At 42.0% G+C, this 21,138-nt stretch overlaps 1 protein-coding gene across 2 annotated transcripts in view; it reads left to right on the forward strand.

The window, feature by feature from the left end:
- Positions 1-21,138, forward strand: part of klhl5 (kelch-like family member 5) — a 65,309-nt gene that overhangs the window by 21,527 nt on the left and 22,644 nt on the right. The window contains exons 1-2 of one of the 2 annotated variants that reach the window (XM_080881461.1): positions 5,172-7,740; positions 14,862-15,050. In XM_080881461.1, coding sequence (XP_080737587.1) covers positions 7,130-7,740; positions 14,862-15,050 — 800 coding nt within the window. In that variant the 5' untranslated portion in view covers positions 5,172-7,129. Of the gene's footprint in view, positions 1-5,171; positions 7,741-14,861; positions 15,051-21,138 lie in introns of those variants that run through there. The other variant, XM_080881462.1, reaches the window with a different exon arrangement.

Here is a 21,138-nt window from a genome sequence, read left to right on the forward strand (position 1 = left end):
GCAATCACAGGACTTCCATGTTGGTTTCACTTTTCAAAAAACACATCCATTTTCAGTTTCTATGGTCTAAACACAGCATAACTTAAAAAAAAATAAAAGATCACATTATTTACAACCCCACCAGTTAAATGACAGATTTGTATTGGAAATCTCAGGATTTGTGCTCATGCATACATAGATGTTATGTGATAAATTTCTCTCACTGTGGGGAAATTGCACAGACTCAGTGGTAATTGGAAAGTCACATGAAATCAAAGGAACTATTATTTTATTATACGTCTTTGCAGCCCTTCACTGCACCTGCCTTTATATGTGCTATGCCTTGTGGTCTCTCAGCCTGGAGAATGGTCTCCAGAAAGCAGAATACTGCCGATAGATTTAAATTAAGGTTGTTTAGCTCTTTTGCACATGTGAAATATGTGTTTTTATACTAAGTTGGACTCCCTTTTTTCTTCAAAACTGCTTTCATTCTTTGAGGTATACATTCAACAAGATGCTGCAAACATTCCTCAGAGATTTTGGTCTATATTAACATGATGGCATCACACATGCTGCACATTTGTTGTGAATTTTTCATTCTAACACATCGTAGAGGTGCTTTTTGGATGGTGGAGGCCATTTGAGCAGCGTGAATTAATTGCTATGTTCAAACAACCAGTTTCAGATGATTTAAGCTTTGTGACATGGGGCTATCAGACAATGGGCACATGAAGGGATGGTTCAACGGGTTCAACAAGTATCCTCAGATAGGCTGTGGTGTTTACACAATGCTCAGTTAGTATTGAAAAGTGTATCAAGATAATACCCCCCACACCATTACACATCCAGTAGCAGTCTAAGCCACAAAGCACCTGAACCTATCCAAATGTCAAGGCCCTTCAGACCAAGCCACATTTTTCCAATTTTCTATTGCCCAATGTTGTTGATCCCATCTGCATTTTAACCTAAGTTTCCTATTCTTAGCTGACAGGAGTGGCCTCCTGGTGTGGTCTTCTGCTGTTGTAATCCACCTGCTTCATGGTTCAACATGTTGTGCATTCACAAATGCTCTTCTGCATGCTTTGGCTGTAACCAGAGGTAATTTGAGTTATTTTTGCTTTCCTATCACCTCAAAGGAAGCTGATATTCTTTTCAGATCTCTGGCATTAACAAGGCATTTATTTTCTCCCAGAGAATTGCTGCTCACTGGATACTTTCTCTTTTCCATTGGGGAGACGGTTGTGTGGGATCATCACAGTAAATAAGCAGTTTCAGAAATGCTCAGAGAAGCACATCTGCCATGTTAAAAGTCACTTAAAACACCTTTCCTCCCAATTCTGATGCTCAGTTTGAACTTCAGCAGGTGTTCTTGACCCTGTCCACATGCCTAAATGCACTGAGTTGCTGTCATGTGATTGGCTGATTAGATATTTGCATTGTAATCCGTTAAACAGGTGTAACTAATAAAGTGGCTGGTGAGTGCATGTATAAATAAGTCCAGTGTCTCTAACAAGTTAAAGTGTTTCCTTCTAAAGGAGTATGATGTGTCACTGTGAAATCGTTCTCGCTTCCTTGACTTTTTGTTACTTCTTTGCTTTAATAATGATGCTGCTGCTGGTTTCATGCTTCCTCAAAGCCTTGGTTTATGTGTGTGTGTTCTATGTTCCTGTGTCTGTGTGCGTTTGTATTGACTTTGTAGTATTGATCGGATAAAGCAGCAGGGTGGTCCTGCACTTAGTCATCAGCACATCCTGAAGCTGAAGAAAAGCCCTGTTTCTCAGAACCTGGCAAACAAAAGCGGTGAAAGTTAAATCGGCCGTATTAAACTGCTCCTCTCAGTCATTTATTTATGGAAAAAATGAATCTCTCCGACTGGCTGTTGCTCTGCAGGGCCAATCTATGAGTAACACATCTCCCATCTGTGTAATTCACAAACTGACCTCAGCTGTTTGACTTATTGATTTTTGCTAGAGTGGGACTCCTAAAGCATCCCTCCCCTCCTGTTGGTGGGACTCCATCCAGAACATAAGGTGTTCCGGCTCTCTGGCTCTGGCAAATCCTGTGGTCGTCCCGGGGTTACTGCGGGAAGGGAAGAAGGTTCTGCCTGGCTGGGCCGCCGGGTGCCCCGAGTGTGTCTGCATGGGATGGCTCCCACAGGGCCCACTCCCACAGATCATTATTGTCCATGAATAGCTGCTGCATTGCAGATGGAGAGAAAAGGGGGACGTGAAGGAAGGAGCGTAGTAATGGATGGATGATAGTAATGGCTTATAGAGAAGAAGAGTAAGCTCATGTGCATGGGCCAAAAACAAGAGACATGTCTGTCTAAGATTGTGCATGTGTGGTGAAATCTTATTCTCAAGGAAAACTCAGGCCTTCCCGCTGTGGTGATTTGAGGCAGTGCAGGCTATTTTCAGTATCTGCGTAAGAAACAAATCATCACATCAGTGTATTGCAGCCAGCTTCCAAAAAGTGTAAGATTGTTCAGAGGCAATAACATGGACGGCGACTCAGAGAAATAAGGGTGCAGAAAGGAGTGAGTGAACACCATTAGACAAGGTGAGTAAGAAGATGATGAAGAGGTTGTGTCCACCGCCTCATTACATTTTAGAGTCTCTGATTACCATGTAATGATTGCTGCAGCCTCACAAACCTTCGTGTTCACTGAAAGCTACAAAGACACCTGTTTGTCTCTTAGCAGCTCTGTAACGACTTATTACAAATTATCCTATGTAACCTGAACCGTGCCCTGTTGTTGCAACCAGAGTCTTAACACTAAAGCTCTTTTTTTTTTCAAAGGTGAATACCAAAATTGTTACTATGTGAAATTCAGCCTCACACTAGTGGGATGTTTGTTGCATTTACTTGAAAATCACAAAATTAACTGTGGCGTCACCCGCTGAACTCCACATTTGGAAGGTTTTAGCTGTTTCCCTGTTGCTTTATTTTGGAGCCAGATGTGGATTAAAGGGTGGAGCAGTAGCTTGGTTGGCAAGCTGCACTCATAAGCTGCGTGGGTGCAATGCGCACACACATATCAGCTAATTAGCGTGGACTTTAAAAAAAAAAAACTACAAGAATTTCCCTCAGCAAAACTGAAGTACCACACAGTGAACCGTAATTTGTTAGATAGTCCTTTAAAAATACACACAAATGCAGTTATGGGGTTCCTTAAAGGTCACTGTTGTCTGTGAATTCTACTGACATACACCTGGGGGGACAAGAGAGGTGACAAAGAGAGACCAGGTAGGGTGGAGCAGGTGGAGATGAATATGATTTGTGATTTATGCAGTGTTGGGTAAGTTACTTTAAATTAATAACTTAGTTACATTACTAGTTACTTCTATCAAAAGTAACTCAGTTACTTCAAGTTACTCGTTACTTTCAGAGTAACTAGTTACTAGGGAAAGTAACTTTGGTTTTACTCAGAATTCTCTTGTTAATGTGTTGCTTCCGTAACTGGATACCCAGCAAGATTGCCAGTCTTCTAGCTTGCTTACTTGCCACAAGTGCACTGTGCCACCTACCAATAGAAAGGAAAAAATAATGTGCACATTTCCACGAGAGAAATCCCACGCCTGATTCTATCCTAGCCTGTTTTTTACATCCAACACAAAAAACTGCAGTCGTGGTGCTTTTGATTGTACTCAGAACTCGGAAATTCTGCCTTCTGAATAGGAAGATGTAGGTAACACCAGACTGAAGATGAGCTGCATACAGAGCTGGACTGGGACAAAAAAATTGTCCCGGGCATTTTGACTAAAGACCGGCCCACCATTATAGGAAAAACCATAAAGCCTTTGAATGAAAATAAACACACAGTGATGTACACTGTTCTGATGGTAAATATGTATCAATCTATCAATCGTTTGTTGTAAGACTCAGATAGTTATTTTCTTTAAAAGTGAGACATTTTAAATGAGAATAAGAAAGTATTTCCTTGTGCCCCCCTTTCCCTTTTAATGCCCTACATGGACCCCTGGCAACACTTTGCTAGACCCGCCCCTGCACAGTTACCAGCTGTCAGCTACTTAGAAAAGGATCCTGGTGTTATTTGTCTCTCAGAAACAGTTCATAACTTCCCTTCAACTCATTCATTCACCTAAAAGGTAAACCTGTTTCTCCATCACAGCTCTGATGATTCAGTAAGGACATCTCCTGGTTTCATCTTCATGTTTCCCTCTCACCACATAACCAAACCGATATCATGACCAGCAGGTTTACAGCTGTGGCTCCAGCCAACATCAGCTGATACTAGAAATTAATATTAAATAAATTCTAACAACAGCTGATCAAGCTTAAAAGTGCTGCTGTTGTTTAGCGTGACATCCGCTGGTTTCCTCTTTCTGGCGCAAAGCGGACGATAAATAAACAAGAGAGAAAAGCCGATCAGCTGATCATTGATCAGTTTCATGATTGAAGTAGAAACAGGAGAGGGAGGGTGAGAGGATGAGAGAAGAAGAGGCAGCTGTGCAGCGTAAACACAGAATAACTCCAGCTTTGTGTCTTTTTCATTGTAGCTGAAGTCCGGGACAAACTGTTCCTTTTCACCTCAATACGAAACGCGTAATATTTTCTCTGAATACGAGACGATTCCGTTTTTTACGGGACGGTTGGCAACTCTAATAATTAAACTTATGAACAAAATAAAGTTCAACATCAGTAACATAGCACCACCCAGCTGTATAGAAACTCCGTCATGCTAGCTAGCACGCAGTACGAAAAAGTCAGCATAACGAAAATAAACTCCACCTAAACTTGGTTCATATCTGACCCAGATGGACTGCAGGTTATAACTTCTTACCTGAAGTTCAGTTCACCTGACACTCTCGGACCAGCGGCCGCTTCGGGTCTCTCCTCTTGCCTCCCTTTTCCTTCATCCACCTGCTGGCCTCCACCACTTGCTATTGTTATTGAATCTGTGGAAGCTCCGCGATAGCCACCACACGAAGTAACGAATAACGAGCCTATCTAAATCCCAGTAACGAGTAACGCGTTCCTGATTTTGGCATAATAACTAGTTACCGTGCTCGTTACCACAATAATAACGTAGTTACTGTAACGCGTTACTTAATAACGCGTTAGTCCCAACACTGCATTTATGACAGAAGAAAAGTAGCAAGAGTGAAAGGGAAAGTTTATAAGATGGCAGTGAGGCCTACTGTGATATATGGTTTGGACACAAAGAAAGAAAAAGGTGGAGCAGGAGGTGCTAAGATTTTTATTGACGTTGACCAGGATGGTGCAGTATTAGAAATGAGTGTATCAGATGGACACTTTGGAGAAACGGCTGACATGGTCCTCCATGTGCAGAGGAGGGATACAGGATACACCGGACAAAGGATGTTGGAAATTGGAAGAAGTTGGAAAAAGAGGAATACCATGGATAAGATTTGTGGATGTAGAGAAGGCAGAGAGATGAGGATGCTAGGGATGGGGTGTTTCACTGTGGCAACGTCTAAAGGGAGCAGCCAAAATATGAAGAAGAAGAAAGCAGCTATGCATAGAATGAAGTCATACAGTTTGTTAATGAAGAAATTTAATACCCACATCAATATGTTACTGCAGCTCAAGCTCAAGGTAATTATTTGGTTAATAGTAGCTTAGTTCTTGGCCACATGAGGAGGAAGCTGAGTTGGAGCGTATGGGCCTGTGCAGGTAAGACTATGGGTACCCCTCACATCTCTTTGGAGCTAAAAAGAGGTTATTCTTTAGCTTGTATAGGTAGTTGGAAAGCACGATTCTGCTACAATTAATATTAATTTGTTGAGGCTATTCTGCACTAACAGTCGATCGTTTTTTGTACTTTGGGGGAAAACATGGCAAAAAGTTCTTAAACAGCACTTTTCTACTCTATCTAAACACTCAAAGTGCTTTACACAACATGCCTATATCTAAGTTCATTAAGTGCTTTTATCTAACATTCACACTCCAATCAAGGCATCAGAGAACACCTCAGGGTTCAGTATCGTGCCCAAGGTTACTTTGGCACAAGGGCTACGGCAGCCAGGTACTGAAACACCAACCTTCCGACTAGTGGCTGACTAGTCTACCTTCTGCACTACAGCCACCCCCAATCTCTCCTGCTTTACTTCCAGCTTAAGTTATTTTTGCACTTTTATTACTGTAATTATGGATTTTACCCTGTAGCCTGTAAAGGTGGCCCACTGCACAGGTTTATTAATTATACAGGGTGTGACTGTGGAGTTTGGTTTTTAACCTGTGATTTGGGGACTTGTGCATGTGTGAGTGCAAGCCAAACTGCAACAGTTTGACAGTATTGCCTCTCCTCTTGTGTTTTTTTTAATAAAAGTGCAACGTGAGTTAGGTCAAATACCCCCATTAATACTTTTTAAAGCTAAAAAAGTTTTAAGTTGTAAGAATTTTTTGAAGTAGTATCAAAGAGCAACAACAAAATGTTCACTCTGCCAACTCTGTATTTTGCAGCAGGTTGTAAACATGCATTTTAAGGCTGTACCGTTAGACATTTTAACATGGCTGCCCGTGGGGACTGACTTTAGGAGGCAGCCTCAGGCACCAAGTGAAACAGCACTTTTTCTTTTTTTCAGCTTTGAAGGTTGCATCCTTTTAGTAAACAAGCAATTTCACATTTTTCACGGACTTCTTACATTTTCCAGAGTGGTCTGGGATTAATCGATAGAACCAAAAATTACTTTATCGATCCTGAAAACAGTTAGCAGCAGCCCTAGTTGGTCGTTATTTTCATTTTGATCGACTAATCGACCTCAGCGCGCACAACAAACTGCCTGTCTGCTGGCTTCCATCTCCTATTAATTAATATCGACTGATTGTCTGGTCTGTTGAGTAATGACGGGGAAAAAGACGGTGATGGTGATGGTCCACTCTCTTTCAGCTCTGTGTCATTTGGCAGAGCTGTGACATGAACGTGTCCTTGTGGCAGATGTTTGTGGTTACTTGAAATGCTCTGGCTCTTAAGAGTAGATCTCCTCCTCCTCTCTCCCTCTCTCTCTTTGTGTGTCTGTATACTCCGCTATATTCAGCTCACTCCTCCAGTCGCGGTTACCGGGCGTGCGGTTGCCAGGAGAGACGCGCGTGCAGTGCAGTGTACAGTTTTAACGGCAGAGCGGCACGGGATCTTCCCCGCCATTTCCTCGTGTCGAGCCCTGGAATGTCGAGTAGCGGCTCGGGCTCTTCCTCGCGGAAGGAGTTCGATGTGAAGCAGATCCTGAGAATCCGATGGAGGTGGTTCGGTCACCCCGCGGTCCCTCCGCCTCACTCCCCGCCGCTAGGAGACTACTTCCCCGGCAGGAGAGCGGGCGGCAGCTCCGGAGACGGACCCTCAGTTAGCGGCTCTAGCAACTCGAATTCAAACAGCGTAAACCCCAGTGCGGGGAGTCACGGCGGTCTGGTGGCCAGTGGCAGCGCTGGGTCTAACCTGTGTAACGGCAGCAGCAGAAAGTTTGCTGATCCGGCTGGGAGTCGGGGCGGTCCGGGAGGAGCGGCAGCTGGAGCGACGGGGAGCTCCTGTCCCCGCTCGTTCAGCCAGCCAGAGTGCCGAAGCTCCTCCGCAGCGCTGTCCTGGGTCTCCCCGCCGCCTCAACGTCGCTCTCGCCCCGTGACGAGCATGGAGCCCCCCGGGGAGGCCCCTGCACCCCAGCTGGTGTCCGAGCCCCCCGGGGTTGAGGAGGAGGAGGCGGCGGCGGCGACAGCAGCGGTGGCGGCAGCAGCATGCAACGAGGAGAACAACAACCACCCGGAAACAGACTCCAGCTCTTGCAGGTAGTAGTAGGGGGATGCTGTTGGCAGTTTCTGACTTTTCAGGTGAAAGTTGTGAGCAGAATTTCTGCACTTAGTTGTGTGAAAGACGCACACTTCCCTGAAAAGTTTAAACAAGAACTCCTCGGTGTTCAACTTATCAGAAGAGCATTTGGCAAGCTGTAATTCTTCTAGTTGGGCTGTTTGCAGTCTAGTGCGTTGTTAAGATGGGATCTACTTTCATTTACGTTGGAATCATGTGTTATAGTAGGCCAAACATTAACGACAAATGAAATGGCTTAAACAAGTACAATAGCTCAAAAGGAAGAAATACAATTAAATAGAAGATGTGAATTTATTCGCAATCATGGCTCAAGAGTTGGGAGTTCGCCTTGTAATCGGAAGGTTGCCGGTTCGAGACCCGGCTTGGACAGTTTCGGTCGTTGTGTCCTTGGGCAAGACACTTCACCCGTTGCCTACTGGTGGTGGTCAGAGGGCCCGCTGGCGCCAGTGTCCGGCAGCCTCGCCTCTGTCAGTGCGCCGCAGGATGGCTGTGGCTACACTGTAGCTTGCCATCACCGGTGTGTGAATGGGTGGATGACAGGTTGTGTAAAGCGCTTTGGAGTCCTTAGGGACTAGAAAAAGTGCTATACAGGCCATTTATCATTTATTTTCTTTATTGTTGTTCCTTTTGATCTCTGGCGCACACAGGGTCTATGGAAGCTGAATTCCCCCCTGATGAGTTAATAGAATAAGAAGGCTGTTCAGACAGCATGCTCTCACCACTCTCAACATGCAGACAGATGGAAAGATGGATAGAGAAGGTGAGGGCTGAGTACATTTGGGTGTGGTGCACTGACTTCTCCCTCCAACCAACTAATAACACTTCACCAGTCAGGCTCTGTTATTAGACGATGCATGCAAACACAAACAGAAATTCACTCTTGTGCTTATGGGATTTTCAGAGTCATTTACAATATGACTCTAGGGCTGAGCTCTGCATGTTGCTGCATACTGCACTTGACATTTGTATTGTTTTGTTTTCAGCATCAGAGTCGAAGGCTTTTATTCTTAATCCTTAGGGTTCTGCATGCTTGTGTTCACATGCGGAAAGAAGTGTGTTGCATCTGTGTGACCATCCAGCTGTAGTGGTGTGAAAAAGCCATTTAATTAATAGTTGCCTTGGAGATAGGAAAACAGGGTAATTAGGATGTCCTAACCACACTTATATTATTGTGATGCAGTTGTAAAATACGGGCAATGTTTAGGCAGCTTCTTTAGGTGTGTTTACTATACAGGCAAAATGCGTCTGGTAGCCTTCTATCGTACTCCGTGTTCCCCATACACCTCAGAAAATATAAAAGGTTCATTGGAAACAATGCACGCACATGTGTGCACACACAGCTTTCATCAGAGCCAAAGTTGATATACCTATTTTTTTAAAAACCGATTCATCTTTGATGTCTCTTCATGAACTTGTTTTCACCGCAAACGTGTATGTTTCTGCTTGTGAAGGAGAAAACTGAGGTCTTAAAAATACCCATTGTTATGCAAGGCTTAATGTCGTATCTTCAGTGACGATGGTAGTCCGGCGGCGCTTACACGGCAAATTACTTCTGCCTAATAGTAACACAAGCACGCACACACACGCACATGCCTCGTTAACACAGGCAGAGAAAATTTTCACTGCACGAGTCTGAATGGAAACGTATACGGACGAAGCCATGTCCTTGCACACATTATTGTTGCCATACCAACCCAGACATTAGTGTATGCTGCATACATGTGTAGCTTTTCAGCATGTTTGTTTTGTGGTGTGTGGGGGTTTGTTTGTGTGTTTCTCTGTGCGATTCATCCTCAGAGAGCTCCTGTGTACAGTGTGATACTCCAAAACACGGGTGGCAGAATCCCAAATGGGATCATGGGAAGGGACGCGCACAGAATCCCAGAGCGACTGAAGGCACTGCTCGGCTCCACTCATCTCCTCCTCTCCTTTTCACTTTCACACCCCACCCAGCTTTCCCTCGTTTAATCCTGGTGTACCTCCCTTACTTACCCTTTTTCTCCTCCTGTCCCACATTCATCTCTGCCCACCCCTGGCCACTCATTGCCCTCCCCCTCCACCCCTTCTTTTTTTCCCTTGCTAATGTGTTGGGAAGTGAGCGTATTAAAGAGGCTGGGAGAGAGACACCCAATGACAGTTGGGCGAGTGCCCTTGCCTGGTGCGGGGGTTTAAAAAATCTGGCTTCATGGTGTTGATTTGCCCTAGACACACACTCTCTCTTCCTCCTTTCTCTCTCTGTCCATATTGAGTGGTTGCCAGGCTCAGTTAAGGGGACTGGAAGGCAGCGTTCCCCTACTTCAAAGCCGTCTCCTCTGGCAGTATTTAGCCACACCATTCGTCTACAGACACACATCCACACACACACACATGCACATGCTAGAGAGCAGGAAAGCCAGCCAAAAAGCCTCCTTGGAGGGTTGGAACGGGATAGGAAAGAGGGAGAAAATTGAGGCAAAGATTAATGTTGGGATGAGGTGGAATGAAGAGAGTGAGTAATGAGATTAGTTGGAGATATGAAAGTTGGAACAGGACAGAGAGAGAATGCACATAGGCAGAGATGAGCCTGGCTGTATCACATGTAGGGATGGGTACCGGTATCCGGTGCCATTCTGACATAAACGGTAGTAACCAGACCGAAAAGCAGCACACATTTCGGTGCTTTATTTCGGTGCTTTTTTTCCCCTGAGATGTCATACACTTTGGATTCCAGCCAATCATTTTACCTTTGCAAGGATAGTAGGTGGGCCCAGGTACGTACGTTCTTTTAGAGCAGAGCTACAGATTAAAAATGCCCAAAGCGAAGTGGTCAAAGTCTGGCTGTACTTCTCAGTAAAAGATGCAAACTCAGCAGCCAGCAACAAGTGCTTTAAGGTGATACTGTGCAAAGGAGGTAACTCCTCGAATCTGATGAAACACCTGGCGACGCATAGCGTTTTGTTAAAAGCCGAGAAATGTGCCGTAATTGATAGCTTGCTGCGAGACCTCACATCGTGCACCTCTACTGCGGGTGTGGTGCCTGTTATCGGACCCGGAGTTAGCAACATCCCCCAAAAACCCGAAGATTAGAGTCCTGGCCCCTAGCCCTGCCAGTGTAGCAGAAATGATGAGGATGATGATGGCAGCAGCAGCCGTTCTTCTCCACGTGAGTAGCTTAATGTTGTTCGTGTGTAATTTACGTTGAGTAGGCTAACCACGTTATTACATTAATGCATGTAAGGTGAACTAGCAAACACAGTCGTAGTTACATGCGGCTGTCTTCTTATTTGATGGCACATACTCCCTTCACCCTGGACAAAAAGGCTAAAATGACCAAAGAAAAAGTGGAAAACAGCTAAACATGAGAGGTTTTTGGACAAAGTTTGTTTTTTTTCCATTGATTAAGCACTGCTTCCAGCCAAGAGTGATGCCATATATGCCCCATAGCTGCAGAAAAGTCTAACATTGTTATCTTTTTACAAAAAAACAGCTGAACATGAGAGGTTTTTGGACCAATTTTGTGTTTTCCATTCTTTAAGCACCAGTTCGAGCACTGTTTAAGCACCGGCACCGTTTCAAAAGTACCGGTTTGGTACTGGTATCGGATAAAACCTAAACGATACCCATTCCTAATCACGTGATTATACTAAATATGTGCATAAACGCACCAGGTGCACATTATTTTCTTTTTTTTAAACAGAGTGAGAGTTTGTTCATTAAAGTCACAAATGAGTTCTTATCTCGTAAGACCTAAGCTTGCATTAACTTGGTTTGAAACGGTGACCTTGTTATGCCTGCTCTAACATCAAGCAGGTGCGGACCTCCGCTTAAGAGGTCGCTTTTCTGTCCACATAAATGTAAATCTGCCGGTTATTGATAAATAAAGAGTCTTTAGCTAGAAAAATGGTTCATTATGTTAGGGCTATCAAAAACCCAAACAGAGTTGAGCCATTAAATCTTGTGTTACATCTCCAGTCTCTCTAGATCCTTGTCGGGCTTGAGCATCTGAGAGTTTTGTATTTTTAAGACATTTTTATAGACACAAGCGCTAACTATTAAGCTGGCTTATATATGTTGTTAGCTCACCGTTATTACAAAGTGTTAGACATAGAAACAGCCTGGCTCCATATGGAGTGGTTCACACATTCGCCTAACAAGCAAAAGATCCTGATTTCGAGAGGAGAATCAGATCCCATGGGGATTGCATCAGGAAGAGTATCCGGTGTGAAAATGGAAGCAGCTGGAGAATGGAGAAAAGTTGCTAAAACAAAAGAACTTTTTTTTAAGGAAGAAAATGACAACTAGATGAATGTTAGAACTTAACAACACTGACCCTCAGTTGTTCAGCTCACATCTGTCCACTTATGTTCCCTAATTAAGGTAGGATAAATCATTCACTGCTCTCACTCTCCTGGATGCGCCGTTAACCCCTCGGCAGCGTTGTATCTAAAGGTGGAAAGCCAGCTTTGCTTTCTGTGTCACTCGGGAGACAAAAAGTGGTAATGTTGATTTTATTTTCCACAACAGATTTCATTTTCACACACAAATGTTCTAATTTATTTTTATATTCAGTTATAATCACATTAAGAATATTTGCAACAGCCTCATTATATGCAGTAGCAGGTTATTAGGTTTGATGCTGAGCAGGCGATAGACAGTATATTGAAGGTGGCTGTAGCCACTCTGGGGTCACACTCCAGTTTGTAGACTATTGTTTTGAATCCTTAAGTTTTTTGTTTCTTTGTTTTTTAGCTAGGACTAGCTAGGGGTGGGTGATATATCCTCAAATTTTCATCACATTATTTCAAGGAAATTTGCAATAATTATATTTATGACAAGATGCCAGCAGCAACAGCATTAGATTTGCTGCTGGCAACTTATTACTTAACCTTGGAAGTTTTCAGGAGTCTGCACAGTATTGTCACATAATACAGTTTAAACTGAAATGTAGTTTCTTTCTGGGATGTTGTATCTTGGGTCGAGCTATTTAACCAGCTACTTAAAGCGCTTCTGTTGCACCATTTCCATCCACTGGGTTGCACATCAGCTGTTGCTAGCACATCCTCCTCCAGCCGAGCCTTTGTAGTCTGGTTGTACTCGATGATGCCTCAAACTATGAAGCAAATTTGTCGTTTACACCTTTAGCAAGAAGCAAGCAAGCAAAGTGTGCTGCTTTTGTTGGAGGTTGTTGAAGTAGCTTTCTTCTCTTTTTAGTTACTAAACCGTCATCGGGGAGCTAACCTGCTCTCACTCTCAAGCATGCCTGGTATTGTGTCGTTGCCAGGCTTGCTAGGGAACGTGAGGGTGTGGTGTTGCTATATCACTGATATTCTGATATGATGTAAAAATCTGTGGTGGTATAATCACGGACAGGATGACTTGACACAGCCCTAGTGTGAGCTTTTCAGCAAGGTGCATCACTCTGATATTAGTTTTCCTAAGCAAAGGAGTTTTTCTTTTTCCACCCCGAAAGAGCCAAAGAAAAGTCATAAACTTTGTAATAAATCTCTTTTTTTAACCATGAGTATTGGTTTTGTTTTCATTTACTCAGTCTACATTTCTGTTTATTAAAAGGCTAAAAATAAGAGGGAAGTTCATAAAGTAACAGTAAAACGGTCTCTTCTCCTGTATTGTGCATGCATCAATTATGTATACATGCTTAGTCACTGCCTAAAATGCCCTTTCTGAGTTGGGTGGGGGAACAAAAATACACTTTTAATTAAGATGCAGATTTTGTCTGTAGAAAAGCATCTCAACGGAAAATGTGTATACCCATAAACAGAAAGAAAAGGATGCATCCATCTTTTTAATATACAGTCTATGTTGTATACAGGACCTTTGGAGGTTGCCGTGCTCAAAACAGTTGCCTGCTATGTCTGAGGAAAACAGATAAGACTATTGGGACTCAACACAAAACAGTAAAAGCTGTAGGATGGAAAATCTAAAACAGTGAACACAAATAACCATGTAAAAATTCATGGTCAGGTGGTAATTCCCCAGTACTAAAAAAAAAAAAAATTTTAACTACACATTCTTTTGAGCTAATGAATCCTATATTTAATGTCAGTGCTGTAAAACATTTTCATCTCACAAAGAAATTCAGAGGAAATGTCTGTCTGTATTTATTTATGTGCAAACATGTATAAAAAAATATGGATCGGGAAATATGTATAGCAACTTCAAGTGCCAAGTGATAGTTTTTTTTAACATGCTACACCAATACGTGACAATGATTTCTGAGTAAATAATCCAATCTCTAAATTGTTTTGTACAAAAGTCACATTTTGTAACACCTTTTCCACAATTTATGTCTGTGTATCTCTTTCTACCTTTCTCTTTATTCAATCCTGGTAGAACATGCAAGTGAAAAATTGCAATTTAAGACAGTTTGACTTGAAACAGCTTGAGCTTTGAGCACACACACACACACACACACACACACACACACACACACACACACTTCACTAAAAGAGTGTGAGTTCTCTCCTGACTGTGGAGTTGAATTCATATTATCCTTGGAGTATCAGTTTATTTTTATGTCTTTGTGCTGCAGGGCCAGTCCTGCCTCTTCTGCTGTTAAATTAAAAATGGAAGTACAGCACTGGCTCACATAAATTAAATGCTGGTTTGGGAGTCATGATGGCTGGTAATTCACAGGGTAGCTCATCTCTGACAAACACGCATGCACAAATAAACTCAACAGTAATGTCGAAGCCTTCCTGGTCCTAAACTCTGCTCTGTCTCCTGTTGTTGGTATAAATGCAAGGAAACTGGTTGCCATTAGGGAGCAGAGTAAATTACTGCATATCCTATGGGCTTAGCTCCCATAGCTATTTAATTGGCAGATTTTCTTTAAAGAGGGCTAAATTTATCTGGCCATTTACTCCTAGTAATTGAACCATTAAAGATCTTTTGTCTGCTCCTGGCGACATACAAAGAGGGTACATTAGATGACTCAGAACAGCTGGTGTAGCTCTCTTCACACCTCTGTCTCTTTGTTCACCAATAAATCCACTGAAAGTTACTGTCTCTTTCTCTTTCTGTCTTTGTCCGTGTGTGTTTGTTGGATGTTTGTCCTTGTCTGTGTGCCATTGTGTGGGCGCAGGACGTCTAACAGTAGTGCCACGCTGTCCTCATGTGTGTCAATGGAGCAGTGCGCGTGTCCGGAGGAGTGCATGTTTACCGCTCTGTCCCATGCTGATGTCACCTTCCGCAAGATGGAGGGCTACCTGCGGACTAGACAGCTTTGTGATGTCATACTGGTGGCTGGGGAGAGGCGAATACCTGCTCACAGGTAGGAGCAAAGGAGCACTAAAATTCTAATACACGGACAGCAAAGGCTGTGATGCTAATGGTTATTGTCATTACTACTACATTCGGTAACACTTTGTAATGCGGTTTGCAATTAAGAGCGTAATTCCCCTGCAATTGAATGGATCTTTAGTGTACTGTATTTGAAATTACAGTGTAATTCTATTTACTTACAAATACTTAAAGTAGATATGCTACAATAAATAATAATACTATGAGTTAATTTTTAATTTAAGCAATGTATAAGTAATTTTAGGTAGTACATGACTTCTAGGTATTTTACAGGAAACGACACTCATTTTGAAAGTTGTATCTAATAATGGTTGTGAAAAAACAAAAATGAAGTTAGACTTTGTTTCCATCATCAAGGTCACATAAGCCTGCAAATTCTGATGGTATTTATTATTATTTGTTATTTATTTTTAATATAGAAGGGAAGAACGATCCTTATCACACTTATAATGGTAAAATACAAGAATAATTGAATAATAGAATATCGATCCTCCACATCAACATAATGAATATTATATAAAGATGTAAAAAGCCAAGATCCACTCTGTAAAATGTAAAATATTGTTTGTTTTTCTGCAAAAGGACAGCGAAATTGTACACTAGTACTTAAATTTAGTTACAGTATAATTATTTATTAGTTTTCTGTAAAGAAAAAAAATGACTTACCTTATTCTAGTGTAGCTACCTTTAAGTATGTGCATTTAAATATAATTACATTGTAATTTCAAATAAAATATATGGAAGTTCCAATAGTGCCCTTAGTCACAGGCTGTATTATAAAGTGTAAGTGATCAAGGAACTGACCTCACAGCCCATTGTTCACTCAGTGGGCTAGTTTCAGTCATTGTGTAAATGTACTGTTCATAAGGTTGGGGAAAAGTCACTTGGATGAATGACGAAACATTTCTCCCACTGAAAACGCTACGTCCAGATGAACACAATCAAACTTTTGGGATATAAAGTGTAACCTTTGTAAAATTTGTTAGTTTTGTTTGTGATTAATAATGATAATGATTTCCCAGAGCCTGATGATGGTTTCTGTAATAAGTTCAAAATCCTTACAAGAGTAAATCAAATTGAAATGCTGATGCTCTGATCAATGAGTAGCCGGCTGTCATTACTGCATTATTACAGTAAATGATTACATTATTTAAAAAAGCACTTAGTAGTAATAGTCAGCCCACGCCTGTCTTTGTATGTGGATCTCTTTAAGGAGTGGTGACTGTTTCTGAAGTCTGTAATAAGTCTTGTGCTCAAAGACTTCCCTTAGTTCCCAAAAATAAAAAACTGAAGGAACACAAAGGTTAAAGTGTGCAAATTATTTCAACTTGACGAAAGTGAGTATTTTATCTGCACTCCAGCTGAAATATTTGTAAACACACATAAAAGTCTTCTATAACAGTGGGTGTAAAGGAAGATGAAAATCCAAATAGCATTAAAGTTAAGCTGCACACACAGGGAGCCATTCAGTCGTTGTGTATGGCTGTGAAGCTGACAGTTTGATTTCGTGGCCATTATAAAACTCCGCCCTTTTGGCCTGACCTCCTTATCACCACACTGGGAACAACAAACCTTTCAAGTTAAGACTCTGCTCAACCTTTTAATTAACTGATTACTATACAGTGTAAAGGAATTTTACTACTTGAATGTGTGTTTTGTGTTACACTTGATCTCTCCACTGTTACCTTTAAAGATAATGGCATTACAAAGATAGTGGATGCGTTAGTGCTATAAATCAATATCCTAATTTATTTAATCCTTTCAGTAGCATGATAGTACGGAGCCCCTCTGATGACATGGTCCAAAAAATAAATAAACTGTGGCCACAAAATACTACTTTGTGCCCTCGAAATAGCATAACGTGCCCACGAAATACTTATTTGTGGCCACGAAATATTTCGTGGCCACACGAAATAGTATTTCGTGCGCACATCACATTGATACAATTCCTGGACAGCTGCGTATAGAGACATAAGCATAAGAGTAGGCTAAACCTATACACCATGGCCAGAGACAGAATGATTGAGTTTTACTTTTGTCATGGTCTGCGTGGCAGACCGTGGGTGTGTGGGGAAGGACTCAAAATGCGGAACTCCGTGCGATTAATGCAGTGTGTTTATTTACAGTGAAGTAAACAATACACAATAATAAATCCCTGTGCGTTTCCAAGTCCAGTGCCGTGTCTCCTTCTCAGTGCTCTTGCTCCGTGTCTCCGCTCCCGTGAAAGTTCTGCTCGCTGCTCTCCCGTTCCCGCACTCCTGCTGGAAAATCCACAGAGGAAGCCGTTAACACACAACTACAAAGCGACAGACTCGCACTCACTGATTTTGCTGGGAACACTGAAGGGTAGTCACTCAACGATCCAGCGTTGAGGAGCTCTCAGCCACACTGCTTTGTAGCTCCTCCGACGAGGCTTGATTGGTGCCAGGTGTGTGTGAGGATCCTTGGGTGTGACCGGTCAGCTGGCAGGACCACACCCACCAGGCCTGAAGGTGCCTGCCACAAATAAGTATTTCGTGGGCACGTTATTCCCATTTCGTGCCCACGAAGTAGTATTTTTTTGGACCATGTCATCAGAGGGGCTCCATATGATAGTACTGGGATTTGGTTAGATTTTTTTGTTGGAAAAGAACAGATAAACTAGATAAACCAATGGAACGGCGCTGGAGCCTATATTTAAACATGCACACCACGCCAGATTTTCTGTGAGCCAACATAACCAACTTCAGAGTAGTTTTTTCACTTTCTATGGTTTCTGCTCGCCACATCGCTGTGAATCTCTCCCTGTGTGGACGCAGCTTTAGGCTAGATGAAATGTAATGTTCTGCCACTTCATGGCTTGCTATCATTGTGTTTTTTTTTATTATATCAGCTGTCTCAAACTTGCACTGTTGGCACTGTCATCTCATTGGAGGGCCGCTTTAGTGCTCATGTAGTACAAAAAACAAACAAACAAACAAACAAACAAGAAAACACCCACTAATATTTGCGAAAATGTAGTGTTTTGTTTGTTTTTTAAAATTTCTAATATTGTATAAAAAGATTAACCCCCCCCCCCCCCCATTCTTAACTAACTGAAGCCTTCATTGAACTACCAAATAAACAAATTAGTACTCTCTTTTTAGCCAGACACATGGCATCACTTCTGCTATAATTTTGTTCATATTTAACAACATAAAAATGCAGACATAACTGTACACATTAGTTTTTGACTGCTAGTGAAAATTGTTTTCTTTACACATGAATCGCTGAACTAACAGAGCTAATCCCTCAACATGTTTGTACTCTCTGCTCATGTTGCCTTCATATTAAATAATTTTTTGCTTCATAAAGAACTTATTTTAACATTGAACTCAACAACAAACAAATCCTCCCTAGCAAAAAAAGTAACTTCAGGCGCCAGATTGCTTTATATTTCTTCATGTCAACATACACGTAGGGGTGATGTGGGCTGCAAGTGGCCCCTGGGTTGCGAGTTTAAGACCCCTGTATTACCGTACTTTCCACACTATAAGGCGCACTTAAAATCCTTTAATTTTCTCAAAAATTGTCAGTTCGCCTTACAATCCGGTGTGCCTTATGTTTGAATTCTGGTTGTGCTTACTGACCTCGAACCGATTCTATGTGGTACACGGCGCTCAAACATCTGTGAAAAAATGTAGTACGACCTTGGTAAGCTATGAAGCCGCACCACTTGATGGATTGTCGGAGCATTACGGCTACTGTAGTCAGGAGCCTCGCAAACTCAGAGTAATCTGGGTCCAAAACTCCGTCCCTTCAGGTCCCAAAGTCAAACGAGCAGTCCAGCACACTGAGAGTTAAAAACTGTCTATATTCTTTTAACTTTAATAAAATGATCAGCGTTGCTGCTTCACCAGGTTTAACAATTACGTTTAACATCTAGGTATCCATGAAAACAGAATTTATTCAATTTAACAGAGTTAGAAGTTAGCAGGAAGTTAGCTCGCTAGTTTCACTAGTTACCTAAACATGATATACCATGTTCTTATTGAGAGATTTCTGAAAAAATTAAAACGTACAGCTCTGCTACCACTTCCAACATAAATGAAGACAGAAAACTGAACAGTAGTGACGTTTATAGGGTTACTGAAGTTAGGCTACCTGGTATATAATGCTGTGCTATGTGATCGCTAGCGACACAGCTATGTTAGCATAACACAAAGCATAACACAGTGAAGCTGGAGGATGAACCACTAACTAATTAAACGTGAGGGTTCCCGATGGTTTTTGACAAATGCAATTGCATGGCAGGATGCTGTAAACAGACCAAACTTCAGTCAGGAGAACAACGGAGATAATCCAACCACAAGATGAGGTTAGTCATTAATATACTGCAACAACATGGGAATAGAGCAGCTGCGAGAGGATTCAACATTAATGAATCAATGGTACGGAAGTGGAGGAAGCAAGAAGAATGAGTTGAGTAAAGTTTGACTTATCTGACTGTTTTGTTTCACTTAATGCGCCTTATAATCCGGTGGCTTTATGTATAAAAACAGACCCATTCATCGACCGTGCGTTTTATAATCCGGTGCACCGATGGTCCGAAAAATATAGTATATCAATATGTATGCTAATATAAATAAATCATCCCAGTCTATCTCTTTTAAAAGATTAAGGGCAGATGATAAGAATTCTCGTGATTAAAAAAAATACATTGAAAGTCGGTCAGTAAAGCACAACACCTAAAGGTACAAGTGCCATCATATATATGAAGAAGACACTGAAAACAGACAAAACTTCAGCCAAGAGAGTGCATCAAATGACACCATCCTAAAAGTGTTTAGTTATTAATATAACTCTTTTTGGTTTGAATTATTTTACCACCAAAAAGTCATGATCCCGAGATTGATCTTCATGCCAAAATCTGAGCTGTAAAGACAGTCAATATTTTTAAAAGAACAGACAGTGTCCAGGACATCATGAGCCTAAGGGCTGGCACAGTCACTCTATAGTAGCTTAGCTTAAAGACTAGTGCTAATATAAAGCTGTAGAGGACGAGAGTGATAGCCTGAATAGTTTTTTTGGACTGTTCAATACAAAAAACAGTTGGAAAGAAACAGCGTTTTAAAAATAAATAAATAAAGAGAGAGAGACAAGAGCCTCGGCCAAAAAAAGGGGGGGGGGGGGGGGGGGGGAATCGATGTGTCATCTGCTTAATAAAATTTGTCAACAGACAGACATGAACACCTGCCAAGGTGCTCAGAACTAATTTTGATCCCACTTCAGTTTTTCTCCAGGTCACGCACACACAGACTCACAAGGCAAAAACAATACAGCAGCTGGAAATAGTGATTCTACTATCACATACATGCAGCAGCGTTATAATTAACTCCCGAATGAAGTGCTGACACATGCACCACAACATCTGAACACGTGCATCTACACTCACGCATGAACACACGGGCACGATGACACATATACTGCACACGCAGGATGTTTGGAAAGAATCTCTCACAAACAGCAGAACCGCAGTCGTGCTCCTAGGATTTATTTTTATAGTACCTCTGTACCATATGTACCAGAGTCTGTTTGAACCATGCATCAGTCACATGCCTCCACTGCACCGTCGATGTTACTCCCTGGGCATATGGCCACTGGCGAAGCAGCAGGGTCCATCTGCAGGGATGAGACAGAAAAGTGGCCCTCCACCAGCAGAAAGGCTTCTTTTCTCTCTTTCTCGCCTTCCTCTTCTGCCTCATTTGATTTAGTCCTCCAGGCACAGATGGTGACAAACAAAAGACCCTGCTGTAGGAGAATCTTAATGCTGCATGTGAAAGAGTGTGTTGGCGTCTGAAGTATTTGAGTGTTCGTTTGTCTCAAGTGTGTGTGTGTGTGTGTGTGTGTGTGTGTGTGTGTGTGTGTGTGTGTGTGTGTGTGTGTGTGTGTGTGTGTGTGTGTGTGTGCCAAGCGGTAGGAGTACGACATCTTTGTTTGAAAGTGGTTGTTTTGTTAGGGATTGATTTTGTTATATGTGTAGGATATCTTCTGGGACTAAAATATACACTCCCTCTCTCTCTCTTTATCTTACATGTAAA

This window comes from Rhamphochromis sp. 'chilingali' (genome assembly GCF_963969265.1).
Source record: "Rhamphochromis sp. 'chilingali' genome assembly, chromosome: 4".
Taxonomy (NCBI): domain Eukaryota; kingdom Metazoa; phylum Chordata; class Actinopteri; order Cichliformes; family Cichlidae; genus Rhamphochromis; species Rhamphochromis sp. 'chilingali'.